We start from the raw sequence: 23,412 nt of genomic DNA, 5'->3' as shown, positions 1-23,412 counted from the left end.
TGACTATCCCCATTATTTGTTGTAGATGATTTCCAAAACAACACTGACATCATACTTATGCCACAAGTAAGCCAGATTCGTGTTTATATATACATGGTACAAATTGCATATCCATAAAAACCTACCTTCTTTGCCAGTTAACTGTAGAGACTTGGATCTGATGAGTGGAAATGAAGTTCTCCTTTTCAAATTCATATCATCATAGGAAGAGAAACACCTAATACATTAAGAAAAATCAACAGAAAACACAATGAGTACACTACGTGAAATTTACTCCATAGTTGGGGTTAGATGGAAGCTACTGAGGGCTGTACATGCCAAGTAAGAATAATCTCTAAGGTAACACTCCAGTTACTGCTAATACATGTAAAAAAAAAAAAAAAAAAATTTAAGGATTAGTCTCTAAGAAATGTACCCAATATCCCTTCATTTGCCCAAATTTCTCAAAAATACAAAAAGGATAGTAAAAAAATTTGTGGAATATAATGCCGACATTACCTTTTAGGGCTTGGATACTGATTACTTCTAGGAAGTCTTGAACTGTAATCTCCATCAAACTGAGAGGTGTTTCGACAGCGCTGCATACAAAGCATTAGTCCCAAGACCACACAGAGAACCAAAGAGGTGATGAGATAGCTCTGTCTATCTGAGACCTGAGATGAGAAGAGGGGAGAATAGTAGCACTTTAAAAATCATACTAGGACAAAAATAGTGGGATTTAAAATTCAAAGGACAAATCTAAACACTTTCTTAATGTGCTTCATTATCATAAATGCAGGGCCTGCTCTTTGAAAATGTACTACCAGGACAATGTTTTAATGTTTCTTCTTTTTCCCCCCAATTCACTGAAATTTTCTAACCTATGGAAAAGTTTTAAAAGCAGCACAATGAACATACCTGTGCCTTTCCCCAATGTGCACCAATTATTAATATTTTATCACATTTGCTTTGTCTTTCCATTTGTACTACCTCCTCCTTGGGCAGAAAAATAACATGCTCTTTCCTGGTCTTCCCCACCTTATAAAACGGAACCACCAATCGCCTAGTTATTTAAGCCAAAAACATGGGGATCATGCTTAATTCCTCACCTCACATGTCCACATGTCCAATCTTTCAGCACCGCTTGTCTTTCTCCTCTTAAACACATCCTGAATTCAACGTCACACTGTTCTCCACATCTAAAACCCTAGTCGAAGCCAACACCCCTCGCCTGGCCACTCCCACGGCCTCCTAAGTTTCCTCCCCACTTCTGCTCTTGCTGGTTCCCAAGAGGAAACACTCCACAAAGCAACAAATGGGGACTTCCTCAGTGTTGTCAATGAGATGACCCATGTCAGTTCTTTACATAATACCTGCCAATGACTTGCAATGATCAGAGTAAATTTCAAATCTCAATTGCCTACAAAGGCCTATGTGACTGGGCTCCTGCAATATCCTGAACTCACTTCTTACCCTCAATTCTCTCATTCACTCTGCTCCAGTCACACCAGCTTTCTTTCTGCACTTGAACAAATCACAGGTTCTAACTGTGGGTCCTTTGCCCTAGTTCATCTAGTTACAGGTTTGTTGTGACCCCAGCCTCTGTGTGACTGCTAACTCCTCTTGGGTGCTCAGTTCTAACGCCATCTCCTCAGATAAGCCTTCCAACATCATCTGACTACAGCTGCAACCCTTATCACCACCACTCCACACACCTCATTATTCTCTATGTCACTGTCCTTCACATGTTTACTATAAGGCCAGGGACTACTCACTGCTGTGTGTCCCAAACTGGGATGGTATAGCTCATGCCTCACATATACTGGTTGCTCAATATGTACTTACTAATAAATCAATGACATTTTTGCTTTGTTAAGCAACCCAAACCTTTTTGAACTGAAAATGAAGTGCGTGTTGCAACTATCAATGGTTTGCAAAAGGCCTAAAAGAATGGCTTTATAACTAACTGTATTTTAGGTAAGACCTAAACAACAAAAGCCATGTTTTCCAAAAGATTAGGATAAGTAATATATTTCCAAAACTTTAAAATGCCACATTCTGGTGTTCTGAAAAGTTCTTTATAAATGACAATTTCACTTGGTTAAAGTTCTTAGATACCATGTTCTTAACACGCCTATTTTTACGGCAACCTCTAGATATACACTGTCTTAGAATACAAGCAACAACAATTACCTCCCGTTTCAGTTCTGCTACTGTTGCTGATAAGTTTAAAACAAGCTGTGTCATGTTGGTCAGCTGTGCCTGCAGCAACTGGATGGATTCAGTTTGCCGCTGATCCTATGATAAAGGAAGAAATAAGTATTATCTGTCGTTTCATCTGTACATTAGCTATATTATAAGTTCAAGTAAAATAATCTGGAAAAACTATTAAGTTCCTCAGTAAGAAAAGCTCCTAATGAATAAATACTGTAAACTCTTTTTATTTTATTTTTTAATTTAATTTTTCCCATCACCATTTATCCGATACCCTCTTCCACCTCCACTCACCCCCCCTCCACTGCAATCACCACACTGCACTTCTGCATATACACACACACAAATCTTGAAATTTAATATGAATAATGCTCAAGAAAATTTTCTCTAGAGGAAATATTAATGCAAATAGCTCCATAAACTTTCTAAACATGACATTAACAGGCTTAATCATAAGCTATAAGGGGGAAAAGGAAAGCAACATTACTTATCCTTCTTACCAGCAAGTGTCTACAAAATTCAATGGAAGTTAATATAAAAAGCAAATCAAGCATGAAGATGACCAACCTGCTCCTCTGCTATTCTTGAAGTATTCTGGAGTTTTATTATTGTTTTATTGAAAGCCTTTTGCATTTCTTCCATTTGTTTTCGGTACCTGAGAAGTAAAAATTGATTTAAATTAGTTTTAATTTTATTAATTTATTACTGAAAACACACTTCTGATTTCAGTATATGAGACAAATCCATTTTTTTGAAAATGACTTAGACCTGTGCAATATAGGACCACTTACGTAGGTAAAAAAAAGAGGTCAACTGACGTATCTGCTAACCTCAGCATCAATTCTACGTATCTCATGCTATAAGATTTATTAACTGCATGTATGGTCAATTAATTTCTGACAAAGGAGCAAGAATATACAATGGGGAAAGGACAGTTATTTCTATAAATGGAGTTGAGAAAATCAGACAGCCACATGCAAAAGACTAAAATTGGACCACTATCTTACACCATACACAAAAATTAACTCAAATTAAAAAGTTAAATGTAAGACCTGAAACCATAAAACTTCTAGAAGAAAAGAGGCAATAAGCTCCTTGACACTGGTCTTTGCGATTTTTTTTTATTATTTGACACCAAAGCCCAGGCTATAAAAGCAAAAATAAACAGGTGGGACCATATCAAACTAAAAAGCTTCTGCACAGCAAAGAAACCATCAAAATGAAAAGGCAACCCATGGAAAGGGGGAAAATATTTGCAAATCATATATCTGATAAGGGGCTAATATCCAAGATATATGAAGAACTCACACAACTCAGTAGCCCAAAAAACCCCAAAACAATCTGATTTTAAAGTGGGCAAAGGATCTGAATAGACATTCTTCCAAAGAAGACATACAGATGGCCAACAGGTACATGAAAAGGTGTTCAACAGCACTAATCATCAGGGAAATGCAAATCAAAATCACAATGAGATTATCACCTCACACCTGTTAGAATGGCTATCTTCAAAAAGACAAAAAATAATACATGTTGGTGAGGATGTGAAGAAAAGTGAGTACACTGTTGCTGGGAATGTAAACTGGTGCAGTTATTATGAAAAACAGTATGGAGGTTCCCCAACAAATTAAAAATAAAACTACAATATGACCCAGCAATTCCACCTCTGGGTATTTATCCAAAGAAAGTGAAAGCACTACCTCTAAAAGATATCTGTACCCCCCTACCCCCCGACACACACACACACAGAATTATTTACAACAGCCAAGACACGGAAGCAACCTTAGTGTCCACCGATGGATAAATGGATGAAGAAAATATGATACACACAGGAATATTAATTCAGCCACAAAAAGGAGAAAATCTAGCCATTGGACATGACATGGATGGATCTTGAAGGCATTATGCTATGTGAAATAAGTCAGAGAAAGTCAAATACGGTATGATCTCACTTATATGTGGGAAAAAAATTTAAAAAAAACTGAAGGAAAAAAACACCAAACTCTTAGATACAGAGAACAGATTAATGGTTGTCCTAGATGGGTAAGGGGTGGGCAAAATGGGTGAAGTGGAACAAAAGGTAAAAATTTCAGGTTATAAAATGAGTAAGTCATGGGGATGTAATGTACAGCACGGTGACTATAGTTAATAATACTCTACTGTACATTTGAAAGTTGCTAAAAGAATAGATCTTAAAAGTTCTCATCACAAGAAAAAACAACTTTTAACTGTGTAGTGATGGATGATAAATAGGCTAACTGTGGTGCTCATTTTGCAATATATACAAATATTAAATCATTATGTTGTACACCTGAAACTAATATGTCAATTATCTCAATTTAAAACAAGATTAGTGAGTTCTGTGATTTCCTCTGGAGGAGGGCAGGTGGGGGCGGGTAGAGGCCAGAGCAGGTATGTGGTAGCTCAGTGGGCATGCATGGACACACACACGCAATGTGCCAATACATTATATGTATGGATTAGGAATAAAACCCCTTTAGGATGCAATGACTACCTTAGTGATGTCTCATTAGTAGCATTTTGATTTAAGAAGAGTAGAAAAAGGTAGTATATCAGAAACTCTGGACACTCAGTGCCTAGGTAGTTACAAAATGTTGGAGGAGAAGCCCTAAGGACATGGGACACTTAAGGGATAAGAGGAAACAAGTTTGAAAACATGGAGAACTGGGCCTGGGGTCTTGATCACTGCACAAGCACACTAGCACCACCCCTGGTGCCTAAGAGCATTAATGATTACAGCTAGAATCAGGATTCTAGGGGTTGTTGAAAGAGTACAAATGTTGCTCATCATCCAATTCAGACTTTAGACTTCACTTAAATTTTTCAGTTATCTTGTCAAGTTCCTCTAAGAGCTACAAGGCCCATAGACTACAATTTTTCCCATGAGTGCTCTGGGAATCAAACAGTAAATGTGGCTAAAGTTAAGCAACAGAAGAAAGAAGAAAATGATTACAGATCATTCAAATGTAACCTAATAATAAAGGTGTTATGTCACTTAGTACACCTAAGAAAGAAAATAAATCCTGTAAGTCACTGGTAAATATCTAACTTTCTCTCTCCAGCTAAAATGGAGTTTACTACTATTGTAACAGGAGATCATCAAATCCTCTCCTCTAATAACAGATCACATTCCGCTACTTAACTCACTGTGCAAAGTGGATTGTGCTAATTCATAATAAAGCTTACCTTTGGCTAAGCTCCTCCAGATAGCGACCACTGAGAGACATGTTAACTTCTAAGGCTTTAATACGATTATTAAGTCTCATGAACACTGACTCCTTTTGGTTTGATCCATGCACAAGATTTCCATTAGCATATCCTAGATCTGTAGAATTTTGCAATTCAGCATAAAAATCTGTAGCTGTCCTCTGTAACCCTCTTAAAAGGGCATCTTCTGGAGACTGTTCTTCCTCTTTCACTTCAGGTAATGAGGAATCCACAACAGGAGTCAGCATCTGCTTTGGTGTATCAGCTATGTTCATTTTGGCTTCCCCATCTTCACTGTCTGGCACCGCAGCTGTGTTTATAGGTGGCACTACTGTTTCAGATAGCTTTGTGAGAATCTGCATGGGGTTTATGTCTTCTTTTACAGTACTATCCATTACTTCACTAAGTTTAGTTTCATAGATCATCACAGTTGGCTTCTCTATAGAACTAAAACTCTCAGACTTCTTTTCTATTTCATTATCAACCTCAACAGAACTCTCTTGGGGAATCACTTGTGATGGTGTGTGTCCTGCCTCATATTTAATAGGCTCAGATACTTCTATTTTAGATAATGAACTGATTTCTGGAGTAGAATCTAAGTGAAGAGACTGAGAGAGAGTTTGAGGATGGCTCGGTTCAAGTTCAATTATATCTACAGTGTGATTAATCAAATCACCTTGGTGCATACTACTTAAGTCACCTAGAACAACAGTTTCGGCTTCCTTTTCCTTACTCTTACTATCCAATTCTCCCCCTGGAGGCTGCAACACTAAAACATCTACTGATTCTGCAGGGGGTAGTAATGGCGGTTGAGCTAACACAAGATCATCTTTTTCTTCACTCACAGCAGTTCTGCTGCGCTGCCGATAAAGAGCAAGTCTAACTGAGCACCATTTATACATGTATTCTGAAAAACTAGAAATGCAACAAATTGTGGTCAGTTCACTGCAAAATATCTGTGTCTCAGCCTCAAACCAGGGTGATGATTCATCCTCCTGTTCTCCGCTACCCAGAAGGGTCACGGTAGATGGACTGGTCTCCTCTTCGTCCTCTTGAACTAGCTGGACAATGGGGCTCTCTTTGGGAGTATCTGGTGATGATGGCTCTGTGTCATGGCTCTGTTCTTCAGTAGTTACAAACCTAGAAATACATACCATAATTATAAATCACTTTAATTAGAAATCTAAAGTTAAAATTCTGTTTAAGGAAAATGTTATCATAGGTAAGGCTAGAAATAAAGATAACACTCAAATATTTTTTTGGATGACCTTTTCCATCAAATAATTTTCATTATAGAAGCAAATATAATTTAAAAATGGTAACAGAAAGACCATTTATCAAGTGACCAGACAGATGACTCAAATCAGCATATTTACCAAATCAACCTTACTTTTCTTTCATCTCTGTTTACGAACTGTTTGAATATGAACACTACTTCCATTTCCTGAATGTATCATGTACCATTCCTCCTGTAAATATTCAACAAATCTTTACAAGCCTCATTACCCCATTGCATGTGTCATTACGTATATACCTTAAACTGCTTCATGTTCAAATATCTTATATTCTTAAACAGAGTTCCTTGGGGAGAAAAAAGGCTTCTCAAAGTTTTACAGGAGTACATCCAATGAAATATACATAAATTTATAACTATACCCATGTTTCCAACTCATTATGAGTTTATCTATTATAGATAAGAAGTAGAGGTGCCAAACACCTTAATCGTCTCTGGTAGAAAAGACCCAACAAAAGAGAGAATATTTTATATGCTATGACATACATGTTACCTACATATATATATATATATATATATATATATATATATATATATGCCCAAAGTGCCCTACTACACTGAAAAGATCTACATCATTCGATTTGAGAAAGTGAACGCTATCAGAGTTCGCTGTGTAACAAACACATTTTTAAGAATCACTGCTCTGGGTATTTCAGGTACCCTTCATAGCTTTCTAAGCATAGCACAGATACTTATCAATGCTTTAAATTTAAACTTAATAAAAACAGGCCTTTGAAATGTATCTTCAAACCTATAGTCGAGTTATGTCAATCATGTTTGCAATAAGGAAAAGATTCGCTGTTGTGAATAAGTAATACATAATACCAAACAACAAACATCTGGTCTGGAGTGTATTCCTAGTAGCCAAAAGCAACCCAAAGATGTTTCAAGTAGCTGTGGAATGTCTGCCCGATGATCTGGAGCTTTATATAGCTAATAATCATCTCACACACAAATTACAAGTACTTTTTATGTACTCGTAACAGAACTCTAATATTACGATGTAACTTACTCAGGTGAAAGAACAGGAGTTGAAACAGGAGCTGATTCAGGCATTTTGGGTGCAGCTGTGGCCGTGGCATTCTCAGATACATTTTTATTTCCTATTGTAAGAAAGATGACCATGTTGAGTTTAATTTTTAAAAGCTATACTATGAAGATATTACACTATAACAAATAAAGAACTTTAGTTTCTCAAGGGAGAAGAAAAAAGTCAATTAGGTTTGCTACTGCAGACTATTTTCATCCAAGTTTTTAGAAAGAAATGACTATACAAAATCACAACTGCAAGTGATGCGTATTCTTTCTCAGCTTCTCAGATAATTAAAGAAAGTCAGATGACTGTGACTTCGTGTAATCTTACATGGTTAGTATGCCTTTCAGATACCTGAAAGAGTTTCTAAAGAGAATGAGAAGAAATAAATGAGTTCTTTTAAGTCTGCACTTGGCTCTTTTTTTTTTTTAAAGGGCAAGATTATTTCTCCTTGTTAATAACATTCTTATTTGGCATTCTGTAAGGGAAAAAATTGCTTCTAAATTGAGTAGCTATTTGCTAAATAAAGCATACATGAAGTACCATTAAGGCACCAAAACCTCAGGAAAGAGATAAAGGATAAAATCATTTTACTCCTACAGCAGGGAAGAATCAAAAACCAAATTCCTGAATTTTATAGAGACAGGATCCTATTATAAAAGAGAACTTGTGCAACTGAAACAAACAGTGAATAATAGAAGACTGGTAGGTTCCTTTGGATCATTTCTGTATTTCTAATGAAAAATCAAATTGCTTGGCTTATTAACTAATTTTCCTAACTAAGAAGACCCCTTGAGTATCAGATATTTAAAAGACCCATAAAATTATTAGGTACCTTCTGTCAGGTCTTCAGTTTTTGCTCCCAGAATATTAGCGGCAATATTCACCATATTTAGAATGGCATCTAAAACAAAATTCAATCAGAAAGAAATACCAATACACCTAAATACTCTCATATAACTTAATATCAGATAATCAAAGAACCATTTATAATGGTCTTTTTGGACTTCTCTTTTATTCACCTTACTATGTAAGTCCAATATTGGACACAAATTTCAGCCAAGAAGTAAAAAGCATAAATCTGAATTTTTATGTTCAGAAGGAATTTAAAACTATACTTTTTTTCCAAACTTCCCCAAACCTTTTACCAAAACACTGTCTTCAGCCTTACAAAATTCCATGTATAATTCAACATATCGACAGAGAAGAAATGTGACAACCAAAATTCACATTTTACAGAAAAGCCTGTTTTTCTTTAAGAACGTTCTACATTTTAAAACAAAAACCAAAAAGCCTGAAGACAGGTAATTATCATTGGTAAAAATATACAAAAAGAGATTATTATCCAAAGGACAGCAGAAAGATTTTTTTATTTTCAACTATAAACATATAGTATCTGATGGTAATATGATTAAACCCCAAACTGATACTGTATTGAATCAATTTTGATAACTTTTAATGATGTTTTATGGGTAATAAATCACAAGTTCTTTTGTGAACTGGGGAGTATGGGCATAGGCAGATTCATTCAAAGTAAAAGTCATAAAATTCTAAGTGTTGTAGGAAGAGCAATCTGCATGCTTGCTAATTCTGCCTCTTTCCAAAGAGAATGTTTGGATGATGGGTAGAGTCGACGAACCTTCATATCTATTTAAAGAGCCGAAGGTATGTGAGGAGCACAGAACAGCGGACTCCACAAAGAGCTGGTGCTACGAACAGGAGGCTTCCTCCCAATAATATGATAGAACTTCAAGTGAAATTAACTTCCATCCCCAATCTAATCTCTAACATTCCACTAGAAGTTAATTCATCAGTATCAGGTAGTTCTCCTATTAAAATACTAAGATCTGGCATGGGCTACAAATTAAGTCTCAGCAGTATTTCCATCTTCGTCTCCTTTCCTAAGAGAGACCCACAGGGTTTTTCCATCACTCTTTCCATGAAAACCACAGATGTGAAGAGTTAGAAAGGATCTAGAGAGGAAAAGCTAAGCACATGAAGGCTGGGAACTGTCATGTGGAGCTGATCCTGTAAATGCATGCTTTATGGTAGGAGAAAGAAGTAGGAAATTTTAGACTGCTTCAAAAGTAATAACCAGTAGACCGTTATTAACTTTGATCTTTACTTAAATAAGACTCTACAATCTGAAGACAACAAAGCAGTGGTACTGTTTCCAATCACTACTAGTATTACATACAAAAGCTTTGTATTTGCTTTTTAAACGTCTAGGATTGTAGGTCAACCCTACCTGTTGATCTGGCAAATTGGTAAACAGAGAAGAGGCCTTGGTTATTAGGCTAAGGAGATGCCTCAGCATGAGATAAAAACAGGAATGGAAACTCCGCATTTCCTCACAAACCAAGATGAAGTAGCAATGGAAACTGTTATTTCCTCATGAACCCACTTTTAATGTCAACAGACAGTGCAGTAGCAGCATCGGCTCTTCTATTTGGCCTGCTGACTAGAGTTTGGTCTACTTCACAGAACCCAAGTTTCGGAATCAAGTCTATGCTCTAAGTCCCTTGTGCTTCCAAGAGCGATCTTACCTCAGATTTCAATTATTTTGGCATTTATTATTAAAGAACTCAAAAAAAGAATACACTTGTTCATCTGTATGAAGAAAGTAGCTTTAGAGCATATTTTAACCTAAATTTAATGCTAGCACATACAGTAAAGTAGATTATACTATCCCCATCACTTTAAAATATTATTTATCATCATTTCAGGGGCCACTAAAGAGAAGCAAAATTTAGCAAATTTCTACTTTCTCAGCCCCTCTAAGCTACAACAATTTTGCTATGTTCACAGAACACTGCCACGTGTAGTCTTTTTTTTTTTTTTTTTTTGTCTTTCAAGAGAAAGCAGCTTTGTGAATATTCTACTCTGACTCCTCAATCTGCACCCAAACGCATGACAGCCTGTCACGATGGTCATCGGGCCACTAAAAAGCCTTCAGTGCAGGCAAAGATAATAATCTGAAATATAGTGCCAAATTAGATACCTGTCCCTAATTTCTCCTGGATTAGCTAACCCCTTTATCTTTGAGTTTGGCAACTATTCATCCCATCTCTTCTCTTTAAGAATGAAATTCTCCTAGGAACCAAAAATCAGTATGTTACACTCGGTTTCCAGCACAGCAATGGCTCTTTTTGACACAGAAAACATACAACCTACGCTACAAGAGAACAAGACAAAACCATAAAAAAACTACTTCCTCCTGCATGCATTCGGCCGCCTCTGCAACGTGCACATCTTCGCTCTCTCTTCCTTCTAGGACCTTAAAATATATACAGCCATTAAAAAAATACTTGGACTTATACTTAAATATACACAGAAGTCTGGCCTTCAGCAGATCTGGCAATTCTAACAAAATGTAGACAGTACTGAGGAGTAAAGGCAGACTTGCAAGAATATTAAAAAAAAAAAGAGTAGTCTGGACAACCCACGTGACAACGCACAAGGAGAGTAGAGTAATATGAAAAATTTTTGTTGATGTATAACATGTAAATGTTCTGGTTTGAGAATGTAATCCAAAGGTGGAAGAGCTGCCAGAACTGACACACACACAAAGCCAAGAATGCTGCTCTAAGTAATGTCTCCCTTCTGGGCAGTAAGTAAATTATGTAACATCAAGAATTTCTAAATTTGCGGGATGCATGCTCTGTGATAACCAAGTCCCATCAGAAGCAACATACTCTGGTGATATATATTTCCTACAGCTACTAACTGCTCAACAGCAAATGGAAAAAGGAATTTCTATTAAGATTAAAGCCACAGAATTATTTAGGAGGGACAACATAAATATTAAAAATAAATTAGGTTCAAAATTGGCCAATTTTGTGCTAATTTCAAATGTGGTGATGATTATAGTCAAACTCGGACATTCTAGTGCTAGAGACTAGCTCTTTGGCCTGATTTCACTCAGTTATTTACTCCTTACAGTTACACCACCTTGGAGGCGGTAGCTAGGTCAGGCTCAGAAACAGTCCCAGTCTCTTCAGAGGAAATTAGGACACAGGTATAGAAGGCAGCAGTGTTAGGTCACGCCTACCAGTTTTATGACAACAAAGTCTCATCACTCAGCTCCCACTGCCTCTCTCATTCTGAAATTTCAAGAGATGGATATCTTTCAAAATCCATTTTTCCATGGGTAGACTCAGCTGACATCCTCCCACCCACCTAGTCAGTCTCACTATACAATTCTGCCAACACCTAGAACACTAATAAATTAGCTGCCCTTTAAGAGCCATAAAATGAAAAATAAATGATGTGCTACTAAGAAACACACCGTTAAAGAAAGATCCAAAAAGTTGGAAGATTATATACCTAGTTAATTAACATAATACATTGGTCAGAGTAGTAATTACAAGTAGGAAAATACCCCCACTAAAATATAGCTAGGTGTCAGCAGTGTCTAGGCATTAGTCCCATAAGAAGATAGAAAAAGAAACCAAGAATATCAATAGGGTTTTCCTTTATCTAACACTACATATTATTATTTCCCCACAAGGCCTCCCTCTTTCCAGTAACCATAAGACGCTAGAGATCTTTTAGTCTGGGATAATTTTCTGACCCCATAAAATAATAATGCTTCCTCACAGCTTATTCAGCATCATTAAACTATGACGAGTATTACATAACACAGAATTTTTAATTACAAATTTAAGGACACCAACAATAATATTAATATCCAGATAGGCAAAATAGCATCACATATACCAAAAAAGATTATGGGTACAGTTCCCAGTCAGGGCACAAACAGAAGGAAAGTGACTGATGTTTCTCTCTCACACCAGTGTTTCTCTCTCCCTTCCTCTCTCTCTAAAAATCAATAAAAGTATATCCTTGGGTGAGGATTTAAAAAAAAAAAAAGTCCACCCAAGTCTAGGAAGGAGAAAATAAAGAGAAAAAAGAAAAAATAAAGAGAAATGACTCAACTTCACATCCTGTAGCTTAGGTACATACACTTAGTATATGTATTATGTATGGTTGAGTATCCAGAAGAGCTACTATAGTCAACGGGCTATGAGACTGGGATTCAAGCAATTCAACTCACTAGAAGCAACAAGGGAAGCAACCAATCTTCTATTTTACTAAGATATTCTACTAAATTCAATTATGACTCTCCAAGTAAAAAGGAAGCTTTTTCCAGTAAGTTTTACATTTCAGGAATAACCAAAAATAACAAACATTAAATATACCTACCCACATTCGAACGGTAAAAAACAAAGGGTCGGTAACAGTCTTTTCCACAAGTCTCCTTAGCTAGCCTACCACTAGGTTCAGATAATAGGTTGGAATGACAAGAAACAAAGCCACTAGTATCACTGTCACTGTTTCTTTAGTTTACAAAGAGTGTATTAATATTACTGTTATTCCTTGGGAATCATTATTATGGATAAGAACAGCTTTTAAAATTAAAGAGGAAACTAATCCTATCCATAGATTAAAGAATCCTAGTTTGTTAGGATTTCACTGATGGGTACGACCTCTGAAACTACTGTTCAAATTCCTTTCCCATCCAGTATGGTTACCCAGCTGCCCACTCTATGGTCTGGGACCTCTTTAATAATTCTGTCCCCAAGTGAATTCATACCCCGTTCCTCACTCTAAGGAATATCCTAATGTTATGAGCACTTAATTAGAGTAGAACTGATGACTGCATTTCTTCCTCTTTCTTTTCATCCACCCTTTCTATTTTATTCCCATAAAAATGTTTTGCAAAAGCCAGTATCTAAATTCAACTCAAAGATGAACATGGGGGGAGGAGTCTCCTAAACTATACCACAAAACAAATGACAACCTATGTGAAGGGAAAAAGCTGAGAAACACTAACAGCGACCAGGAAAAGCCCAACAGACTTACTTGTGGCTGAGCCAAGAATATTTTTTGAGCCTCTGTCCTCAGCATTGAAATCCAGCGGGAAATCTGTTTAAAGAAACAGTGAAGGTCCTTAACTGAGAACTCTCTCCAGGGACATGCTTACAAGCTCAGACTATGTCCAAGTCAGCTGTCGTCTAAGACAAATTTTATAGTAAATATTCACCATACACCTTTCTTTTGGTCAGAATATGCTGACCAAAAGAAAATGAGATTCAGAAGTCATTCATCCAATGAATGTAAACCAAGGAAAGGAATTCTACTGCTTAACAAAATTTTAATCACCACATATAGGACTTCTATTCAGGTTTCAATGTACTTTACAACCCTTGTAAATGTCTTCATTTATGGGAAAACTGAAGGGAAAATTTAATTGTTCAGATTATGATTTAAGAGATCTTAAAACTAGGACTTGATAAAGCAGGAATAGAGGGTGTCATAAACCCTCCTACCCCTTCAGGCTCACAGGTGTTTCTCAAAGGCTCAGCTTCAATGGGCTTGCTTTTGGTTTCAAAGCAAATCAAAGGAATTAATGCTCAATTTTATTATTTCAGTTACCTTGTAAGTTTAATAGGTTTTTGGGCCTAGCATACGAATATAATCACAATTTATAGCACAGATATTATGGGAGTTCCAGTTACAAATACTGATTGATAAGCTTGGAAAACAGCTCAATTTACAAAGGAAATTTTAGAAAATAGATTTAAGAAAAAATTAATTATTAAGGTTAAAAAGAAAAAATATACACTAAAGTCTAAATACAACCATCATATTAATTTTTTAAACTGACCTATACTTATCCATTACTATTCAATTTAAAAAAGAAAAAATACATACATAATAGTCACCTGTTTTAAAATCACTTACCATAGTCCTCATCAAATAGTTCTTGCCGTTCTGACTGATACTGGGAATCAGCAATCTCTTCATATTCTTCCACCATGCTAGTGCCAAATACCCTATTAACAACAAGTTCATTAAAGAGTCTCAAAACCAAACAGAGTTGTTAAAAGAGTCATCTCTTCTCAATAAATGACAAAATTACATTAAATCTGGTCATGTTTTGAGAGCCATTAGCTTTTGGACTCCAAAATAACCATCAATCCTTACACTGCAGCCAGCCACTGTTTCTATTAAAATGTAAAATTCATCTATTTAAGGCAATTAAAAACACAATGACCAAATTTTGTATCAGTCTAAAATGTTTCCTGCATTATTGTGAAAGCAAACCAAACCAAACACATAAAAATGGTTATTTTTACTTAACAGAGGGATTTTGACATTTTCTTAAAATATATTCAAAAGCAAAAAACAGCTTATAATTCTATGGTATTAACTTCACATAATAGAAAACTACTTTTTCATTTTAAATACAATGGGATTTTTGTGTATCGCTACTTTTATAAACCACTCAGCAAATGTATTTTGTTCTGTATTACCTTATAAGGCTTAATGGACAAAAGTGCTCTGATCCAAAATGGGACACCAACTCCACCTAAGAATAAAAGCACATGAAATGGGAAGCTAACACCGTGCTGTGAGATTATCCAACAGTGTACTCAGATTTTCATTTACAACATTTCTAAAAATAAAGTCCTCATTTCCCCCAAATCAGTCCTTGTAAAGCTTTGGGTTTTTTGCCATGCAGTAGTATGCCATGCCCTGTTATCCAATATTGCAAAAGAGAAGGTTGCTAACCTTTATGTATTTGATGAACATCTGAAGCAAGAGAAAGGAAAAGAAAAAGAAATCAGTTCCAAAGTCTAGATAACATGCCACAAGCAATACTTAATATTTGTAAATTATATTGCACAATTATAGAAAGCAATGTACTTTGATGGGTAAAATTGTAGTACCCTCAATTCTTTGCAGAAATCAAAGCACTGATTTAAATTTTTACCATCACGACTATAAAGTATAATCTGTGATAAAATAAATTAACTTTAAGGCTATTAAGTTAACCTAAAATTCACTGCGGCTATTTTATTTATCCGTTAAGAAAGCTTTCTAAAAGTAATAAAGTTCTACAAACAGCCTGTGCCTTATATCACTTTAATTATTACTGATATGTATCTTATATATACACCTATATATGAATTTATATATTAATACGTATGTTGATATACATATCTATGTTCATACATACTGAAAAAAAGATTAACAACCATAATATGAAATAATATTTATTCTTTTACAATACTGTACACAAATTGTTTTAGGAAAAGCATGACTTTTTGGTATGCTATGTTACTTCAGGTATAACTTAGAGCACTAGAAGATATATATATAAACCCACTTTTAAAATATAAACTACTAAACAGTAGTTTGCAGATTTGGGTTTAGTTCTTTTGGAATAAGAAAAACACAGGTAAACTTAAATAACATTTAATGTTTTCTGCTTTTAGACTTAATTCTACCGAAAAGGACTTTTTAGAAAACTAATTATCAAAATGCTCTATAATCTCCCACCATAAAAGAGACGGGATAGGTAGTTTTTCTTGGCATTTTATGCCACAATAAAATGTTGTTTCATTATTAACAAAGTAGATGGTATAAAGGAGGATCCTCAGAATTATTTCATAACATGTGAGTTGCATGAATTGTAAAATTAAATACAATTGTATCACCTGCCAAATAATTTTGAACGCTTTTCCTCATCATAGTGTAAAAACTGTGCTATATAAAAAGGCCATTAAACAATTATTTCAGTATTCATTTTAAAAGAATTGAAAATGTACCTCCATTTTTCAGAACACTATTGAGTCACTGACTGAGAGTATCAACTATTTTAAAAATAGAATTTAGCATGTTTATACTGAGACTAAGAATACTACAAGTTTACCCACTTATAGAAGCAATTTAATACATGCTTAACATGACAGACAGTAAAATTCCAGAAAACAATTAGGTAGCTATAAGTTTTCACATTTAAAGAAGAGAGAAATTAGAGCTGCTGTCATTCTAAAAGGCCATATTATGGACACAGTGGTAACTTTAAGGTATGGCTATTATTTTAAAAGAAAAAAAAGGAGGGTAGCAGAAGAGTAGGAAATTCCCATACGTAGTCTAAATCCAATTCAAGAGTGATAATTCTACTTGATTTATTGGTGGAGAAAGTGAAATGATCTAAAAATCAGATTCTAATAAGAAATTAGATGTGCTTTAAAGACTTCAGTGACTAACACTGATACAGGTTTTGAAATAGAGAGAAATATGATACTATGAAGATGAGATTTTATATAAAGACTCAAGAGAATTAGAGCTTTAATCTGGGATTTCATCACAGACACAAATATAAAAAAAATGGCCTACATTTCCAGTAACACCAAAGGGAATGTACTACTATCTCTCTCAGAAAATAATATATCCAGCCCGGCCGGGCGTGGCTCAGCGGTTGAGCGTCGTCGACCTAGGATCCAGGCAATCGGGGTTCGATTCCTGGTCGGGGCACATGCCTGGGTTTCGGGCTCAATCAATGACTCTCTCATAATTGATGTTTCTATCTCTCTCTCTCCCCCTCTCCTGTCCTCTCTCTGAAATCAATAAAGATATATTTTTAAAAAAAATAAAAATAAAAATAAATTTAAAAAAAGAAAATAATACATCCAAGTAAAAATTATTTTATTAAATGGTATACTTCAGTAAATGTCCTCTAATTTTTCAGATTTCTAAACAGGTGTGGTGAGGTTATAAAGTATGAGTAACAGGTGTGCTTCCATTCTGGAACACAGTCCTACATGAGTAAACATTACCTTCACATATTTTGCATACATCTGTTCATCTAAAGGGAAACTCTGGACAGTCCTCTCATCTCTACCATGGAAAGTCCCCAGCTTAACCCACTTATTTGTGGGATACCTAAAAATAGAAAATATAAATGTTCTTTGTAAAAAATCATAAAACACATACTGAGAGGTCCCATCACATCTTCAAGATATATCATGTGTATTTTTTTCCTCTCCAGATGAACATACTGACTTAATGTAGTTTAAATGAGTTAAATACTGAGTGGAATACATACATTTTCTTTTCCGACTAGAACTCTGACAGGTTCCTTTTTATGGAGAAAGAATATTTTGAAAAATCACACCATTATCAAATAGAAGGAAAGATAAGAAGATAGGAATGGGACCAGGACTGCTTCTTGAGAGGGCTTTCAAATAAACTGGAGGTGACCTGGGCAAGGTACTTAACCTCTCCTTATCTGCTTCCTCATCTTAGGAGGGATAATATTGTGACTGGAAGAAGCACTAAATGAGCTAATGAAAGTAAGCTATTTAACAAGTGCCTACACTACGGCAGTATTATTACTGTTCCTACAAATTAATACATTAATATAAAAAGTAAAATAAAGTTTTCAAAAGTGACCCAGTTAAAAATTTTTATACTAGAGATCCACCATAAATTCTGTAGAAACCAGCTTTAAACTTACCTGTCACTGATAGAAACCAGAAAGTCTTTAGGAGTAGAAGAAAATAATTCATAATTTGCAATATCAAACTGCTTTACTTGAATTGGTTCACAAAGTTCAATGACAAACCTTCAAAAAAAACCACACGAGACAATTATTTAGATAAACCAATTAAAACAAGTTCATATCAAACATTACATTAATAGTTTGCACAAATTAGATGTTCATTATGTGACTCACTGAAAAAAGGAAGGAGGAGGATCTGCAACCTTAGTTATCCAAAAGGGAACACTGGTATTTCCCAAGCATATCATTAGTGGGGGAAACAAATAAAATAAACCAAGATCTTGAGTTTATACCATAATTTTTAAAAGATTAATTTTTTAATGAAAAAGGTCATTCTTGGAGAAAACATGACTTCACTAAGAACAGCTAGTGATAGTATAAACTGACTAGTCTAGGGCAATTTGGCATATATATTGTCTCAAAAGGTACCACAGACCTTGATTCAACAATAAGCTTTTAGAAATTTATCCTAAGGCTACACGGCTCCAACTGTATACAGTTTAATACACCAAAGCACAGTCTGGAGGGCGGAGGGTGGCAGTCAACCTAAATGGTTAGCATAGAGGATTAACAAAGGAGGGTGACTTCATTGCCCACCCAGACAATAAAATACCAGACAGCTGTTAAAAATGGCATGAGAAACTATTCCATTATAATAGAAATCTAGAAAACGTAACTTAGAGTGATAGAAAACAGATCTGTAATTGCTATGGTGGGAGGCGGGGAAGAAAAAAATTACAAAGGAGCATAGAAAACTTTTTGGAGATGGTTCTGTTCCTTATCTTTACTGTGTGATGGTTTCATGTATAAAGTGTCAAAGTTAACAAACTGTACATTTTGACATGTTGCAGTTTATTTTATGTGTAGTTCATTTTATGTCAATGACGACTCAATAAAGCTGTTTTTAAAAAATTGTGCCAGAGACCTATATTTATTGACCTGGAAAGATGCCACAAATTTTGCTGCCTAGAAAAAAAATGAAAAATATGGTGCCATGTGTGTAAACTAAAACTCTATATAGCATGGCATTTGGAGAAAAGAAATACTCATGACATCTAGCATTCTACTCAATACTTTAATAAACTATTTTATCAAGTCAAATGAGATCATATGCTGGCAATTAAATGCTAAATATATCAAAAGCATTAAAATTAAAACATTGCGTTTAATCTTGGAAAAGAAAACCAAGTTCCAGGAGATGGTAAAAACCATCAGGTGTCAGAGAGAAGATGATGAAGAAAGCAAGCTGACATCCCCTAAATGCTCACTGTGGGTGAGATACCATGTGAGATGACTTAATCCAGCCTTAAACTGAAAAGGATATTATCTCCATTTTATAGAATCATTTAATAAACACTAACTGGTTACTTCACATTCTTCCCCTCTGTCTTTTAGTAACAGAATCCCCCTAGATGGCATTGGTTTGTTTATGGTTTTTTTGACCATCTTAATAGGAAAAGCATTTTGTCTTCAACTTTGTATCCCAGGACCTAAGGTAAGTACAGTACCAGCACCAGTGAAGCACAAATGCTTGTTAAGTGATTACAATGAGCAAATCAACTTAACCCCAACATAAAAGTTTAATATAATAAGTACATATATAGAGTGTGCTTTATTAAATTTTCTATTACTTACCAAATCTTAGTGCTGCAAGGATTCAACATATAAAGATCCATATTTTCTATAAGAATAGCAGATGTGCTCTAGTTTAAAAAAGGGGGAGGAAAAAAATTACTTAAGTAAAAATACTTATTTCAATTCTAAAGCTTCCTAGGATTTTTTTTTTTAGATCTTAAACACACCCAACACTCTAAAACACTCATTTGGCCAAAATTCACCAGTTATAGCTATAGCACTGTTAGCCTTGCAACAACACATTTGAAATTAAATGTGTTACTATAAAGAAAAAAATGATTTTCTACTGGCTATTTCCTTTTTAAAATTTCACAAGTTTTAAAAAGTTAAAAACAGGGTGCATGCCCTTAAATAGGTAAATGGATAAACTGTGATATACATCCAGACAATGGAATATTATTTAGAACTAAAAAGAAATGAGCTAGCAAGCCAAGAAAAGACCAGGACAAAACTTAAACGTACATTACTAAGTAAAAGAAGCCAATTTGAAAGGCGAAATACTGTATGATTCCAACTACTTGGCATTCTGAAGAAAGGGAAATAAATCTCTGTACCTTCCTCTCAATTTGCTATGAACCTAAAACTGCTCTAAAAAAATAGTCTTCAAAAGAAAAAATCAGGGTGCAGTGTATCAATCAATGTAACTTAAGAATTCATACAAGAAAAGGTCTTTAAAAGTATAATCCTACATTTATTAGTGCATTAGGAAAACAGCTCATTGTTAAAATATAGTTCCCAGAAAATAACTGTCTATATTTATTAAAGCACTAGCTTCCTAAATATGCAGAAGAATTCTATACTTAAGTACCTTGGCTTCTGGATTAGCTGCCAAAATTTTGGCACCACATTCTACTGAGGCATAATTATTTCGATTTTTCTGGACCTTTTTCGTGGCATGTAGACCTCCATTAGAAGATGCATGCATCGACTGACCTGCAGACAAACCTTATTATAAACATATATATAATGATTATGATTGAAAATAACCCAGAAACACAATGATCTCAAAAGCAATAGGCTGCTGTCTAGAGAAGAACAGGTATTAATGCTTACGAGAATGTTTTTAAAACCCATTAAGAAATTTAAAATGCTTCACCTCAATAGCTTTAAAATATCCTTAATCATACAAATTAGCCACAAAAATCCACAACGCTTGATTTATGTCTAAGTAATATAACTCAAAAAATGAAGCTCACCCACAAGAATCAAAGCTTTTAAAAATATAAAGTACATACTTAATTCTATTAAGGATGAACGCTATCCTCTATCTCTAGCCCCAATATTAAGAATTCTTAACTGTGAAAACTAGTCTACAAAAGCAAAAAGAAAGTGTTACTAACTTTAGTAAACTGTATTTACAGTTTAAAGCTTTATGACTCAGAACTTTCCAGGCCTCAATTTTCCTCTTATAAACTGAGATGAAAATCACCTTATTTTATCCTCACTGAGTAATTTAATTTACAAGAATGGATTTTAATTAGGATTAAAATCTTACATAGGTAAATTACATATGGGTAATTAATAGCATCTTGGTAAGTTTTACCTTTAAAAAGTTTTCAAAGTTTTATTTTATTTTACAAATTAAAGAGAGAGAAGCATATTTAAACCAGTTCCTTTAAAAAGAGAAGAAAAAAGGAATCACAGTGCTATCTTACTTTTTTCTTTTTCTACTTCCATAACTTTTTTCTTCCATTCATCAAATGTTGGTATATCTTCTGGGTCTTTGGGACTTGTTACAGATGCAGGGTCAATATCTTCTGGTTTTGTATAATCAGAACTCTGAAAGAAACAAAGATTTCAACTTTCACAGAATATAAAGGTATTCTTTGCAATTTAGTTCCAAAGAGGACATTATTGTAATGAGTTTCTAATTTTATTTCTGGCTGTAGTATGTGACAACTGAACTGTAATGTGTCTTGATTTGGTTTCACTGGGAACATTCATTCCTTCAACATGTCAGACTATGAAATTCTGAGCCCCATACTTTTTTTTTTTTTAATTTTATTATTGCTTAAAATATAGCCCCTATACTTTTAAGAAGCTCCAAAGAAACAGCAGACATCTCCAGAATGAAGTGTAGTTAGTTGTGAGTGTAAATTCACTGAAAATATGCAAAAGAGAAGGTGGAGAACAGGAGACCCAAACTGAAAGGGCACAGATGTGGATGTGGCATCAAGTACTTTGAGCTACTCTTTGGTTCCATGTGTTCTGTTTCTGTTAAGTTCGTGGAGGGGCCTTCATCTCTTCTACTTCGTTACTTCTTACCCGAAGGGAGCCTAGACTTCTCGTCAACATTTCTTTAAGAAATTTTGTACTGGCCTCTATCTGAAGACAAAGTAGAACTCAGAAGGAGAAAGGAAAGAAAACTGCCACACTGGGATGAGCCCTGTCTTTACGGCAACAATCATGCTCTTCCTTATAAGCCAGTCTAGTATTTTGCATACAAATAATGAAAGGTAAAACATACCTTTGTTGAAGAGCCTAAATTTAACATTATATTACTGAGTTAAACTAATATTCTGAAGATACTTAAATTTAATAGTCACAGCTAATTCTATATAGCTCTCTAGAACCTACTTAATAAGGACTTTATGTATCTGATATCAAAGATGTAATAGTGGCAGAAAACCATTTAATTACATATAACCAAAGAGAGTTCATAGGAGGAACAACTTTATACATAAACAATGTACTGGCAACAGTAACACGACGTAACCACTTTCTCTCAGGGAGCACAGCTCACTTCATCTCCACATTAACTACTTAACCCCAATTTTACGGCAAATACTGTTGGCAAATTACAAGGTTAGTTAATAACAAAAATGCACTGTATAACAAAGTAGGAGAAAGTACAAGGTATAATACCTACCTCATTTTTTAAATTATCTGAAGCATTCAGTGAAGATTTTGGATCACCACTGCCCTGATCACTTGCTGAAACTTTGGATGCATATTCTGATTTTGTTATCTTTCCTTTGCCATGTGAAGATGATACATTTTCTATATGCTGGCCAACAAGGCTATTTGAAACAAGAAGACACATTTAAATAAATTTTAGCTGAATAACAAATGTATACAACCTAAACTGTTATAATTATCATGTACAAAGTAAACTGAGAAAGGAGCACAAAGGGGATCAGCTTTCTCTCCATCAGAAAGTGGAATTAAGCATCCACCCAAGTCCACTCAAACATGACACTGCAGTTACTACAGAATCGCACAAAGGCAACCGCTGCTCACACCTACCTTTCATGGGGACCGACAAAGGAAGGCTGGTCAGTGGGAGCACTGGCATCAAGGGCTTCACCAACTTCACAGTCAGTTTCAGGTTGCTCAGTTTCATGTGGCTTGGCTATAGGAATAGTACCAGATTTTTCTATTTCACTAAAAGTAGGAACAAAAAACAACAAGCTGATAATTTAATTAACATAATGTAAAATAAGTTAAAAATGGTATCAGTGATTTCCAAAACATAATCTAAGCCAGAGAAGAATACTTTTCCCTGTATCACTTATATTTCACTAAAAAGTCATGTTCAATATAACAAGAAAATAAGGCACTGTTCAGATCTATAGTATCAAGCCTTAAATTCTTTCTGGAATAAGCATTTTTTTTTTAAAAATATAACTTTATTGATCTCAGAGAGAGGAAAGGAGAGGGAGAGAGAGAGAGAGA

The 23,412-nt window shown here is 34.9% G+C and overlaps 1 protein-coding gene across 9 annotated transcripts in view; it reads right to left on the bottom strand.

Moving 5' to 3' along the window:
* The window catches only part of SUCO (SUN domain containing ossification factor), a 48,504-nt gene that overhangs the window by 8,059 nt on the left and 17,033 nt on the right, over positions 1-23,412 (bottom strand). For 2 of the 9 annotated variants that reach the window (XM_081120437.1, XM_081120443.1), the window contains exons 5-22: positions 22,984-23,121; positions 22,607-22,757; positions 21,393-21,516; positions 20,546-20,682; positions 19,738-19,805; positions 18,058-18,165; positions 17,378-17,483; positions 15,324-15,344; positions 15,065-15,120; positions 14,493-14,584; positions 13,611-13,673; positions 8,581-8,649; positions 7,725-7,815; positions 5,398-6,558; positions 2,761-2,848; positions 2,173-2,277; positions 499-653; positions 126-217 (exon numbers count right to left, since the gene is read on the bottom strand). In XM_081120437.1, coding sequence (XP_080976563.1) covers positions 126-217; positions 499-653; positions 2,173-2,277; positions 2,761-2,848; positions 5,398-6,558; positions 7,725-7,815; positions 8,581-8,649; positions 13,611-13,673; positions 14,493-14,584; positions 15,065-15,120; positions 15,324-15,344; positions 17,378-17,483; positions 18,058-18,165; positions 19,738-19,805; positions 20,546-20,682; positions 21,393-21,516; positions 22,607-22,757; positions 22,984-23,121 — 2,825 coding nt within the window. Of the gene's footprint in view, positions 1-125; positions 218-498; positions 654-2,172; positions 2,278-2,760; positions 2,849-5,397; positions 6,559-7,724; positions 7,816-8,580; positions 8,650-13,610; positions 13,674-14,492; positions 14,585-15,064; positions 15,121-15,323; positions 15,345-17,362; positions 17,484-18,057; positions 18,166-19,737; positions 19,806-20,545; positions 20,683-21,392; positions 21,517-22,606; positions 22,758-22,983; positions 23,122-23,412 lie in introns of those variants that run through there. The other 7 variants (XM_081120439.1, XM_081120444.1, XM_081120438.1 and 4 more) reach the window with 6 other exon arrangements.

This window comes from Miniopterus schreibersii (genome assembly GCF_964146895.1).
Source record: "Miniopterus schreibersii genome assembly, chromosome: 19".
NCBI lineage: Eukaryota > Metazoa > Chordata > Mammalia > Chiroptera > Miniopteridae > Miniopterus > Miniopterus schreibersii.
This window is presented reverse-complemented; position numbering and strand designations above follow the sequence as displayed.